At 39.3% G+C, this 13,969-nt stretch overlaps 1 protein-coding gene across 2 annotated transcripts in view; it reads right to left on the reverse strand.

Annotated features, from left to right (window-relative positions):
- fibcd1b (fibrinogen C domain containing 1b) overlaps positions 1–13,969 on the reverse strand; it is a 250,454-nt gene that overhangs the window by 61,911 nt on the left and 174,574 nt on the right. For both annotated transcript variants that reach the window (XM_088356031.1, XM_088356030.1), the window contains one exon: positions 2,104–2,200. In XM_088356031.1, coding sequence (XP_088212157.1) covers positions 2,104–2,200 — 97 coding nt within the window. The remainder of the gene's footprint in view (positions 1–2,103; positions 2,201–13,969) is intronic.

Raw genomic sequence — 13,969 nt, forward strand, 5'->3', positions numbered from 1 at the left:
GAGCTCAGTCTAGCTTGTTTATTTATATTTTTGCTAATACAGTGGAACCTCGGTTTTCGAACGCCTCTCACTTCGAACAAATCGGAGTCCGACCAAAAATTTCAAGAAATTCTAGCTTCGATGTTCGGTCAAAAAAATCGGAGTTCGAACGCCGGTAATGCGTGACCACCACAAGGGTAAGCAATCCTATTCATAATTCTTTTCTTTATCCTTTTTTTTATTTTTACACGTTCATGTTAGCGTAATCTTTCGTACGGAGATTACGATAACGCGAACGTACGATTAGCCTGGGTTAGCTTTACGTTAAACATTCAAGGTAAACATTCACAGGGTGTTGGAATGGATTAAAACGATTTACATTATTTTTAATGGTAAAAATGATTTCGATGATCGAACAAATCGGTTTTCGAACAGGGTTCGAACAGGGTTTCGAACGGATTATGGTCGAGAACCGAGGTTCCACTGTACAAGGTTTGGTCACTGTAGTGTAGGCCTACTGTCCAAATGCTCTTAAAAGCCCAGAGACTGTATGGCGGAACAAAACATACCATGTTCAGCCCTGAACTGGTGAACAATTCCAGCTTCAACGTGGAAACGATTACACCTTGATATCCTTTCCAGTGACCTGCCCTCTCTTGCATTCGCCTTCTTGGTCGACTTGAACGAGTTTTTAGTAAACTAAAGATTCAATATTTTTGAGTCACAGATTTGGAATGATCAACTTGTTTTTTATGCTATGGCTGATAGTTCTTCTATTTCTTTTTCATCTGGACAACCTGCTGCTTTCAGTCACTTTAGAACGGCCTACCATCTTGCAAAGTCAGTGAAACTGGCAGTTAGAATGCAAGTTAAATAAGGGTTGACAGATAAACAAGGGGGCAGCACGGCGGCGCAGTGGTTAGCGCGTGTGCGGCACAGTTCTAAGGTCTCGGGAACATCCTGTGTGGGTCCAAAATCCAGCTACCGGACTTCCTGTGCGGAGTTTGTATGTTCTCCCCGTGCTTGCGTGGGTTTCCTCCGGGCACTCCGGTTTCCTCCCACACTCCGAAGACATGCATTTCAGGTGAATTGGCCGTGAATTGGCCGGTCCAAATTGTCCCTAGGTGGGGATGAGCGAGTGAGTTGTCCGTCCCCGTGTGCCCTGCGATTGGCTGGCAACCAGTTCAGGGTGTCCCCTGCCCACTGCCCGATGATTGCTGGGATGGGCTCCAGCACCCCCGCGACCCTACTGAGGATAAGCGGTGCAGCTAATGAGATGAGATAAACAAGGTGCATTTTAGGGTGAATTTATCAGTCAATTTTTTGGCAAAATACAGTTTTTTTTTTTGTTAAAATGGCTTATCCTATTTTGTGAAAAAGCGGTGTTGAAGCATGGTGTAGGGCACTGGGGCAAGAAGACAAAGAACCACAGCAGCTAGCGTTAACAACAAAACTGCAATTATACCTATTTTGGTATCTCATTATTTTTTCCAAGGGGAGATTAAGCACCACTGCAAGAAATGTAATACAGAATTCCTCAAACTACATATGCAGATACTTGAAATGTAATACTGTAATACTATGCCAAAGATCGAGATGGCACATTACAATTCAAAACGGAGACTGTGGATTCTCATTCTGCTAACAAATAAAGCAGCATGGTAAATCCCATGATTTATTTCTTGTTATTAAAATTACATATGAACAAAAATGAGACTCAGGGTCCCTGCAAAAATGGCTGAATTCACAGTGTATGTCAAGTGTGCAGGCATGGCCTTGGATTGATGGGGAGATAACACATCTTCTCAAAGTGATCACTTAACGATTCCTCAATATTGTTTGGGACATGTCCCCACGCCCTTGGTATAGTATGTATTAATGGGGCACACTAAGAAGTAATTAATTAACCTTCACTCCTGTTTTCATTTCCAAGTACAAGCCAAATTATCCAAAAGGAGACTTAGGGCATCAAGATAAATAATGGTGAAATGTAGACGTGGAGGCTACTTCTTCAAACCAAAAACAGAAAACAATAAGGCGTAGGTAAATCATTTATCAGCTTTTAGGTTATTTTATCCAAGACGAGACTGAGGGCCGTGGAAATATCAAATAAAAATCACTTACCAAGCCAGTGTTCACCGGTGATTCTACCGAATCCCTCGCGGTAGGACTCCCAGGGACGGAAGAAACTGACCGAGCCGTCCTCCCGCCGTTGGATCACCTACACAGCACGGAACAAAGGGGGACAAGGAGGGACAGGGGAGTTAGCTAACGTGATGGAGACTCATCCAATGCTTCATCCTGTGTCTGTGATGGCGCCTTCAAAGCGCAGAGTTGGCCCGAGCTCATCCACGGGAAAACCAGGAAACACACATGGCCAAAGAGTATTTAGCAAAATATAGATACAGTTTAATTGGAATGCATAGAACCAAATGAGGATGTGGGCAGGGGAAGCAGCTCTCAAAATGACCAAAATTGTCATCCCCGTTAAACCATTTTTTAATTTTCTGATCTCCGCTTATAATAAAAAAAAAAAAACATGCAATATTTTGTTAGTCTATACCTGATCCAACTTCCGACACCAAAAGGTGATGGTGAAGTCAACAGTTGGAATTTAATATGGGAAATATTGAATGCGCGAGACTGGTTGCTGTCCAAAATATCGCCGGGTTAATTATAGTGATTTGACATACTTGTCCCAATTATAAACCGATTGGGCGCCCTCTGTTGGACGGATGTGCCCCAGACCATGGCATTTGTACTATTTCTGATGTAACATTTCTGTTGTAGTATTTCTAGAGTAGTACCCAAGTTCTGATGTCAAGAGTGGCAATGTTGAAAATTATTCTTACAAGATTAACAATTATTTCCCATGAGTCTTTTATTCCATCATTGCATTGCAAGCAGGTTGTTGGATCCTACTTCTGACATCATTTCATTGAATCCAACTTCTGATGTCAGAAGTTGCAGCCATGTTGAATACAATGAATCCTAATGAGCGTTTTCATTGCGAGCGATCCATTGTTTTAGATCCGACTTCTGACTTTGTTGTATTAGATTCCATGTCTGGAATCAAAGGTTGTCGCAATGTTCAGTATGTTCTTGTGAAAAAACACAATGCCCATGAGACTTGTGTCTGTCATTTTATTGCATCATTGGATCATTAGATGTTTATGTCATAGTACTGTATCCCACTTCTGCCATCATTGTATAGAATCCCACTTCTGATGTTGTATTTAATCCAACGTTCCACATCAAAGGTATGTTCTTGTAAGAAATTGATGTACCTATAAGTATTTTTTTATTTTATTGAGAGCTGATCTTTGAATTCCACTTCTGAAGTAAAAAAAAATGGTCTCAATATCAAGATTGTCCTTTTAAGAAACACTGTTGATTCTCATGAGTCTTGTTTTTGTCATTTTATTGCATGTCAATCATTGCATCCTGCTTCTGAAGTCATTGTACTGGATCTCACTTCTGACATCAATGTATGGGATCCCACATCTGATGTCATTGTATATAATCCAACTTTCCATATCAAAAGTATGTTCCTGTAAGAAATACAATTAATACCTATTAGCCTGTTTTCATTTAATTGAGAGCTAATCTATGAATCCCGTTTCTGATGTCATGGTACTTGATTTCACTTCTGATATCATTGTATTGAATCCCACTTCTGATGACATTGTATTGAATTCAACTTTCTATGTCAAAAGTATGTTTTTTTTCGCAAATCATACGTTTTCTTTATTCCAATTTCGAAATCTTCTTTCGGTTTGGAAATTTTGGTTCATTTGGCAATTTGTATACTCGGAAGCCTGCATCGAATAACTTCGTGCTCCCGGATTCCCCCAAGCGTTATAAGGTCGTGCATTTGCATATCATTTGCAAAAGTAGATGCACAGAGAACACAAGAAAAATGGAGTAGTTGGGAATCAAGCCAAAACCTCAGCCCTAGAAAAAAGATTCAAAAGAAGCTAACAAAATGTATGACGGTATAAAACGTAAACTTACATTAAAAGCATCGTGGAAAGAGGAGATCCCATTTCTGATGTCATAGTGCTGGATTTCATTTCTGAAATCATTGTATTGAATCCAACGTCAAATGTCCAAAGTATGTTCTTGTAAGAAACACAATTGATACATAGAAGTCTTTTTCCATTTCATTGAGAGTTGATCTTTGGATCTCACTTCTGAAGTCATAGTACTGGATCCACTTCTGACGTCAATCGTTGTGGGAATATCGAATATGTTCTTGTAAGAAACACTGTTAATGCCCTTGAGTTTTATTTCTGTCATTTTAGCGGATGTCGGTCATTGGATCCCGCTTCTGATGTCATAGTACTGGATCCAATTTATGATATTGTTGTATTAAATCCAACATCCCACGTCAAAAGTATGTTCGCGTACGAAACACAATTGATACTTTGAGTCTTTTTTTTCATTTTATTGAGAGCTGAACCTTGGATACTACCTCTGAAGTCATAGTACTGGATCCAACTTCTGACATCATTGTACGGGATTATACTTCCGATGTTATTGTATTTAATCGAACTTTCCATGTCAAAAGTACAGTGGAACCTCGGTTTTCGAACGCCTCAAATCGGTGCTCGACCCAAAATTTCGAGAAATTCTTGCTTCGCTGTTCGGTCAAAAAATCGGAGTTCGAAAGCCGGTACGCTAGGGTGCAATGCTGAGCGGCGTACGGGTGTAGATCGTGTAGATTGCCCCCACCCCTCGTGACCAACTCTTATCACGTGCGCACTTGCCTCTTTTTCGCTTTCGCTTTTGATATCGGTGAACGGAGTGTTTTAGCCCCTAATTATCCCTCCGAAGAAGGTCGGTGCAAGCAGGACAGGTGAAAAAAGAAAAGTTGTTTGTTCAACTATTGCCTTTAAGAAAGACATAATAGCTAAATATGAAAGAGGAGTTTCCAATCTTGCTAGAGGAATACAGCATGGCTTCTGCTGACCACCACAAAGGTAAGAAATCTTATTCATAATTATTTTCTTCATCCTTTTTTTTAATTTTTACACGTTCATGTTATCGTAATCTTTCGTACGGAAGATTACGATAACGCGAACGTACGATTAGCCTGGGTTAGCTTTGTTTACGTAAAACATTCAGGGTGTTGGAACGGAGCCGCCTTTCCAATGAATGACCCAGGTGCTAAATTACGTGTAAACGACCTGATTTTTTTATTTTTACACGTTCATGTTAGCGTAATCTTTCGTACGATTAGCCTGGGTTAGCTTCATGTTTACGTTCATGGTAAACATTCAGGGTGTTGGAACGGGTTAAAACAATTTACATTACTTTTAACGGGAAAAACGATTTCGGTGATTGAACAAATCGGTTTTCGAACAGGGTTCTGGAACGCATTATGGTCGAGAACTGAGGTTCCACTGTATGTTCTTGAAAGAAACACAATTGATACCTATAAGTCTTTTTTCATTTTATTGATAGCTGATCTTTGGATCCCACTTCTGAAGTCATAGTACTGGATCCCACTTCTGACATTATTGTACGTGATTTCCCTTCTGTCGCCAACAGTTGTGTCAATATCTAATTAGCTCTTGTAAGAAACCACGATAATCCCGAAGAATGTTTTTTTCTGTCAATTTATTGCGAGCAAATACTCAGATCATTTCTGACACCCGGCGTGGGGCAACATGTTCTCGCTTAACGTATTAAATTAGCATAGATGTTTGTTGACGATTATTTGTACTCTTCTAACAGGACACGTGGCAGCATATGGCGACGGCGTCCATATGTAATCGGCGACATCTGCACACGGGAACGAAAAGCTGCCGACATCCGACGCCGCACATCCGAACGACCGATCACGCTACCAGACATATGTTTGCTTTTTTTCTTTCCGCTGGCTGACGTGTTTCCCTTATCAAAAGCCCTTTTCACTATCCTGCCATGTTGTGATATTGTCCTGTACAAATGTGTTTTTACTCTGAAATTGAATTCGGCTGACTTGCTTCAGCAATGAACAATAGCAAACAAAGCGATGCGTTTGAGGCAGTGAGAAATTTCAGCGCTATTACTTGGTTTTATTTGATAGGTTTTTTCGACTTCCTGCTGTGGACCCAATTTTGAAATATTGACCCATTTTCGCTATATGAATTGCGTTTTTTGTGACTCGGATTCGTATGAGAACAATGATTGTTGCCTTAGACGCAAGCTAGCATGGACATGCAAATTTATAATTGGGAATGCAACTTTCTTAGCAAAAACCTGGGAACTTTGGGCTAGGTTATCCAAGACCGATCTTGCCATATGTTGAAACACATGTATAAATACCAGCAAATACAGTCCCTTTCCAAAACTATTGGCCACCAAGATTTTTTTTGTCATATTGCCACATTTCAGGCTTCAAACGGGATGTCCTTTAAAGGTTAAAATATTTTCTTCTATTAAGTATGTGTTAACAATACCCAACTGAGTTCAAAGAGCCTTTATTCATATTGTTCCTCTGCTTTTATCTCCCATTACTCTCAGTGTTCCGGCCACAGAGCCCATTAAGCTGGAGTAAAGGAGGTGGGTGGACGAAGGCTGGGGGCTGGGGTGCAGATGATATCACGCGCGTGCTTGCGGTTTTCTGTTGTTCTAAGATGAGAATGTAAGAAAATGACTGTTTCAAATTCAGTCCAAATGCCAAGATGACTAAGGGCTATACAAATAAACATGACTTGCCTTAACCCTAAACCCCCAAAAAGATGGAAAAGGAAGACTTTATATGAGCGTGTCTAAGAATTTCACATACAGTGGAACCTCGGTTTTTGAACGCCTCTCAGTTCGAACAAATCGGAGTCCGACCAAAAATTTCGAGAAATTCTTGCTTCGCTGTTCGGTCAAAAAATCGGAGTTCGAACGCCGGTAATGCGTGAGTGCGTACGCTAGGGTGCGATGCTGAGCGACGTACGGGTGTAGATCGCTCTTTTCGTGACCAACTGTTATCGCGTGCGAACGTGCTTCGTTTTGCTTTCGCTTTTAATATAGGTGTACGAAGTGTTTTAGCCCCTAATTATGCCTTGGAAGAAAGTCAGTGCAAGCAGCAAAGTTGCTACAGGTGAAAAAAGAAAAGTATTGCGTACAACTATTGCATTTAAGCAAAGAAATAATAGCAAAATATGAAGGTGTGCGAGTGTCTGATTTTGCTAGGGAATACCCCACCGTCCACCTGCGCCTTCTGCTGACCACCACAAAGGTAAGAAATCCTATTCATAATTCTTTTCTTTATCTCATCTCATTAGCTGCACCGCTTATCCTCAGTAGGGTCGGCGGGGGCGCTGGAGCCCATCCCAGCAATCATCGGGCAGTGGGCAGGGGACACCCTGAACTGGTTGCCAGCCAATCGCAGGGCACACAGGGACAGACAACACGCTCGCTCATTCACACCTAGGGACAATTTGGACCGGCCAATCCACCTGAAATGCATATCTTTGGAATGTGGGAGGACACCGGAGTGCACGGAGGAAACCCACGCAAGCACGGGGAGAACATACAAACTCCGCACAGGAAGTCTGGTAGCTGGATTTAAACCCACACAGGAGGTTCCCAAGACCTTAAAACTGTGCGTTCATGTTAGCGTAATCTTTTGTACGGAAGATTACGATAACGCGAACGTATGATTAGCCTGGGTTAGCATTATGTTTACCTTGAACATTCAAGGTAAACATTCAGGGTGTTGGAACGGAGCCCAACTTTCAGGGTGTTGGAACGGAGCCCCCTTTCCAATGAACCGCTCACCACTTGTTGTGGAGACCCGGGTGCTAAATGACTTGTAAACAACCTGATTTTTTTATTTGTACACGTTCATGTTAGCGTAATCTTTCGCACGGAAGATAAAGCGCTGGGCTAGCTTTATGTTTACGTTAAACATTCAAGGTGAACATTCAGGGTGTTGTAACGGATTAAAACGATTTACATTGTTTTTAATGGGAAAAATGATTTTGGTGATCGAACGAATCGGTTTTCGAACAGGGTTCTGGAACGGATTATGGTCGAGAACCGAGGTTCGACTCTACTTGCAAGCGCAACAAAAGAGCTTGACAGAGGCTGCTATGATGACTTCTATATTCTGAAGTTACAGACACCACCTTTAAAGCCAAAAACTGAAAATATTTTCAAAGAATCAACAACATGCGAGGCACAATCTTTAAATGGAACCAAATGATATCAATGTTTTATATTATCTTCAAAACAAAAAAACTGAGAAGTAGCTGTTAAAAAAATATTGGCCCTCTGCTCTCTCAGTTTAGCCAACTGACTCCAGAGGTTATCTAATGAATGATCCAATGTAGACCTAAATGTGCAGCAGTGTGTGATTAAGTCTCAGTTACAATGCACCTGCTCTGTGATGGGCTCGGAGGTCTGTGAAAGGAGTCACTAGAGAACAGATAGTATTTTGTACACAAAATAACACACCAGGCAGGTTAGGGATACAGTGTTGGATGTTAAAAGCAGGAATGAGATACAAGATAAATTTGCAGCATATTCACATCTTTCGGAGCACTGTGCGAGCAATCATATCAAAATGGAGAAATCATAAAACCACTGCATACCTACCAAAACTTGACTGTCCCTCTAAACTTACAGCACAAAGAAGGGGAAAACTAATCAGAGAAGCAACCAAGAAGCCCATTATCATATTTGAAGACTTGCAGGCATACACAGCTGAGGTGGGCCCATCTGTGCATAGGACAACTAGTCATTATCTGCATAAATCTGCCCTTTATGGAAGAGTGGCATCAAAAACCATGTTTGGTGTTTGCAAGTAACCACTTGGGTGACACAAATATTATGTAAGCAAGATGCTTTGGTCAGACGAGACCAAAATTGAACACTTTGGGGTGAATGCAAAGCGTTACGTTTGACGTCAGAGTAGCACTGCACATCACCCTTAAAACATCATCCCCACTGTCAAACATGGTGGTGGCAACATCATGCTCTGGGGTTGCTTTTCTTCAGCAGGGACTGGGAAGATGTTTCTAGTTAATGGGATGGTGGATGAAGCCAAATACAGGTCGATTCTGATTAAAAATCTGTTAGAGTCTGCAAGAAACCTGAACATGGGGCCCAGGTGAACCTTCCAGCAGGAAGTAACGATATATAGGTACAATATAAACATTTGGTTTATTTTTGCATCTCACATGTTGTTGATTCCTAGGAAATATTTGGAGTTATAAGTATAAGTTCGAAGCCTGATACAGTAATCCCTCGGTTATCGCGGTTAATGGGGACCGAGACCACCCGCGAAAACTGAAAATCCGCGAAAAAGCGGTGCCCCTTCACAAATGCTTAAAAAAACGTATACAGGTATACAGTATAAAACTGGTCTGTGTTCATTTTAATGAAAGTGAAAGAGCTACCTTCTGACAATAACAACATACCGTATTTTCCGCACTATAAGGCGCACCTAAAAGCCTTTATTTTTTTCAAAAGCTGACCATGCGCCTTATAATACAGTGCGCCTTATTTATGGATCAATATTAAGTCGCAAAGTCTTGCAACTAATGCAGCAGCCGCCAACTAGATTTTCCCCCGAACGCAAAGTAGTCCGCGGTGTATGCTGGGATTTATTTACCGGCGTTTCATTGGCTAACCAATGTGTCTATCATCATTTGAATCGATCACTATTGGCTAAAGTTATTCGGAGGTAAAGGGGGCGGATCCTTTTTATCATGTACAGGCTCGCATAGGCTAAAGGCGCAAAAACAAAGCCTGCAATTGGCCGAAAAAGATGTGTCAATCATCAGTTGAATCGATAACTATTGGGTAAAGTTTTTCGGAGGTAAAGGGGGCGGATCCTTTTTATCATTTACAGGCTGGCATAGGCTAAAGGGGCAAAACAAAGCCTGCAATTGGCCGAAAAAGATGAATTTGAATAGCAAGTTGGGTTGACTGCATAGAGAAAACAGTATTTTACTATTCTGTACTGTATTTGTAAATATTTTACTCTCCTGGATTTACTACACTCACAGATATAAGAGTACCATGGTTGCACATTATTATTGAACACAACGACTTCGGTGAACTATTCCGGCTATATATTTTCCCTGTATCTTGTTTCAGACTGAACTCGATGTTTCTGTGATAAGCGGTGCAGATAATGGATGGAATGGAGTGTCTATTTTTAGATTAAACTCAATTCCAAGTGTTTATTGCCATATGCACAGTAAAGTTGCGAGCGAAAAAGAAAATAGAAACTAAGGAATGGTTGGCATTTCTTGAATCCCAAGACTTTAACCTTCCGAATGACATATGGAACGATGCATTTGAGTGACATCGTACGGACACCGCATCGGCACGTGTCTACGAGACGTATTTGCTTCTTTGCAAGCTTTGGGAATGTTAAGGGGGTAATAAGTTTGACTGAACTATGTGACTGTTTTGTCCACGTTCCCATTGTAGCGCCTTATAATCCGGTGCGTTTTATGTATGTCAAATATAGGACCAAAAACGTTTTTTTCGGTGTGCGCCCTATACCTCGGTGCGCCTTATAGTGTGGAAAATACGTTACTTTAGCTAGCGGCATCGAACAGCTTTTACAACAAATACCAGAAACCACACACAATTAGCCGTGTTTAGGTAGTACAAACAACCGCTCGCTTTTGGTATAATGAAGTCAAACTTGAGATGAAATGTGACAGAAGAGAATATACTTACGTCGCGTCGCCGAGTTCCTCCATGATAAACAGCGCCACATAAGAAGGGGGTGAGGTGGGAGGAGTTGAAGAAAGCGAAGCGGTAACTCACCATGACTAAGCATTGTGTCAGGGCCTCCCCCTCCCCTTCACAATAAGAGTGTCCACACCGTGTCCTCAGTTGACATAAGCTCGCGCTTGCTCAAGTCAATAAATGCTTTTATTGAGAAGGTATATTTTTGAGACCCGCAAAAGCTCTGAACCCGCATAAGTGGAACCGCGAACTAGCGAGGTTCCACTGTAAATGGTAATATCTCGACACGTTTTTGGTAGGTAAATCCTTTGGAAAGACACCGTATGTATTTATTCCTACATGTGTCAGGATCGGTCCCCCCAATTGTCAATGTCAAGCATGGGGTTTGAAACATCTTGGCCTTAATATCCGCCCATTTTTACGCGACAGTTGGGTTTTCTCTTTGGCTTTAATTGCAAGTCGACCTTGCGGGTCGCCATCCTTCCGTCTTGGCGACAAGGCAATTATTGCTTCTGGTTTCCGGGCAACTATCACGAGCCGTCTGGATTCAAACGTTTTGTTCTTTGTCTTCCGCAGATGTCAAATGGGTTTAGGCGGCGGATTTCGTTTGATAGGTCAACGTTTTGCCGGGTTTTAGAGTCGTTATCGTAGCAGGGGTTTGACAGCCGGAAGCGTAATTCATACATGACGTCCTTTAGGTTTGATTTTGATTCATATTTATTCATATTCATGACCTTTTTATTGGATTTATTTTGTCGTGTCGCTGGTTGTGTATTTCGTCTTTTATTCTGTCCTGTATTTCTTTATTTATTTTGTCACGTATCTTGTCATGTACCTTGTTGTGTATTGGTCATGTATTGGTCATGTATTTCTTATTTATTTTGTTGTGTATTTTTTCGGAAATTTGTTATTTTTTGTGTTGTGTATTTTGTCTTTTATTCTGTCGTGTATTTCTTAATTTATTTTGTCACGAATCTTGTCATGTACCTTGTCGTGTATTGGTCATGTATTGGTCATGTATTTCTTATTTATTTTGTTATTTATTTTGTTGTGTATTTTGTCATGAATGTGTTATTTTTTTGTTGTGTAATTTGCTTTTTTCTGTTGTGTATTTCTTAATTTATTTTGTCACGTATCTGTCATGATTACCCAAGTGGAGCCACCTGGGGTAATCATCTGGCGCGCTGGAATGCGCTTCCTGATTGGTTTATGTTCCCTTTTTAAGCATGCTACGCGGAGACCTCTTCGTCGGAGGATACTTTTTACCCCGTTTGACTCGCCTGATTTTCCCGTGTTTTTTTTACTTGTTTACCTGATTCTGCATGCCTCCGATCCGACCTGCTTCCGTTCCACGCTACGATCTTCTCTCCAGTCCCGGTAAACTCGACCTGCTTCCGTCCCACGCTACGATTGGCTACGTGTCCCGAAGTTGTCTTCACGGCGTTGCTGCTGACGTTCGACGGTCATCGCGTCTCCCGCTAACCCTGTACGCTTCCCCAAATAAAAGACTTGTAACGAACGCTCTGGGGTCTCCTGCTCTGTTCTGGTCCTCCTGACAGTATCTTGTCATGTATCTTGTATGTATTTGTTATTTATTTTGTTCCTTAATTTTTTTTGTGTATTTTGTTATTTATTTTGTTGTGTATTTTTCATAAATTTGTTTTTTTTTATGTGTTTTTTGTTATTTATTCTGTCGTGTATTTCTTAATTTATTTTGTCACGTATCTTGTCATGTATCTTGTCGTGTATTTGTCAAGTATTTGTTATTCATTTTGTTCCTTAATTTTTTTGTGTATTTTGTTATTTATTTTGTTGTGTGTTTTTTCATAAATTTGTAATTTTTTTGTTGTGTAATTTGTTTTTTTATTCGGTCGTGTATTTCTTAATTTATTTTGTCACATATCTTGTCATGTATCTTGTAATGTATTTGTTATTCATTTTGTTGAGTATTTTTTCATAAATTTGTTATTTTTTTGTTGTGTATTTGATCTCTTATTCTGTTATGTATTTCCTAATTTTTTTGTCACGTATCTTGTCATGTATCTTGTCGTGTATTCGTCATGTATTTGTTATTTATTTTGTTCCTTAATTTTTTTTGTGTATTTTGTTATTTATTTTGTTGTGTATTTTGTCTCTTATTCTGTCGTGTATTTCTTAATTTATTTTGTCACGTATCTTGTCATGTATCTTGTCGTTTATTCGTCATGTATTTGTTATTTATTTTGTTCCTTAATTTATTTTTTGTATTTTGTTATTTATTTTGTTGTGTATTTTGTCATAAATGTTTTATTTATTCCGTTGTGTATTTCTTAATTTATTTTGTCATGTATCTTGTGTTTTTTAGCTGGATTTTTTTTTATATGTTTTGTTTTTATTTTGTCATTTGTTTTTTGTCTTGTGATTTGTAGTGTATTTTGCCATGTATTTTGTCAAGTCAAGTTAAGTCATGTTTTTTTGTATACCCCTAATCACGTATCTTGTCGTGCATTTTGTCATGTATTTGTTATGTATTTTGTTGTGTATTTCTGAATTGATTTTGTTAAGTATCTTGTGTATTTTGTGATGTATTTTGTTGTGTAATTGCCGTGCATTTTGCCATTCATTTTGTCATGTATGTTATCGTGTATTTTGTCATGTATTTGTCATGTATTTATTTATTTTGTCATGTATTTTGGCATTTATTTTGTCACTTTTCTTGTGTGTTTTCTCGCGTATTTTTTATTTCTTTACCTTTTATTTAGGCATTTTTTTGTGTAATTTGTCATGTATTTTGCAATTTATTTTATCACTTATCTTGTCGTGTATTCTTTATTTATTTTGTTTTTATTTTGTCATTTATTTTGCCGTGTATTATGTCATAAAGTTGTTATTTATTCTGTTGTGTATTTCTTCATTTGTTTGGTCATGTATCTTGTTGAGTATTTTGTGGTGTAATTTTAATTTTTTGGTTTCTATTTTGTCATTTCTTTTGTTGTGGAATTTGTCGTTTATTTTGCCATTCAATTTGTCACGTATTTTGTTGTGTACTTTGTCCTGTATTTGTCATGTATTTGATGTTTATTTTGTTTCTATTTTGTAATTTATTTTTGTCGTGTAATTTGTTGTGAATTTTTCCATTTAATATGTCACGTTTCTTGTCCTGCATTTTGGCGTGTATTTTGTAATGTATTTTTTGTGGTTTTTAGCATTTATTTTGTCATGTATCTTGTGTATTTTTGGTGTATCTGTCATTTATTTTGTCATGTATTTTGTCATTTATTTTGACTTGTATCTTGCTGTGTATTTGTCAATTATTTTG

Source organism: Urocampus carinirostris, chromosome 16 (genome assembly GCF_059441175.1).
Source record: "Urocampus carinirostris isolate Australia breed hairy pipefish chromosome 16, RoL_Ucar_1.0, whole genome shotgun sequence".
NCBI classification, from domain to species: Eukaryota; Metazoa; Chordata; class Actinopteri; order Syngnathiformes; family Syngnathidae; genus Urocampus; species Urocampus carinirostris.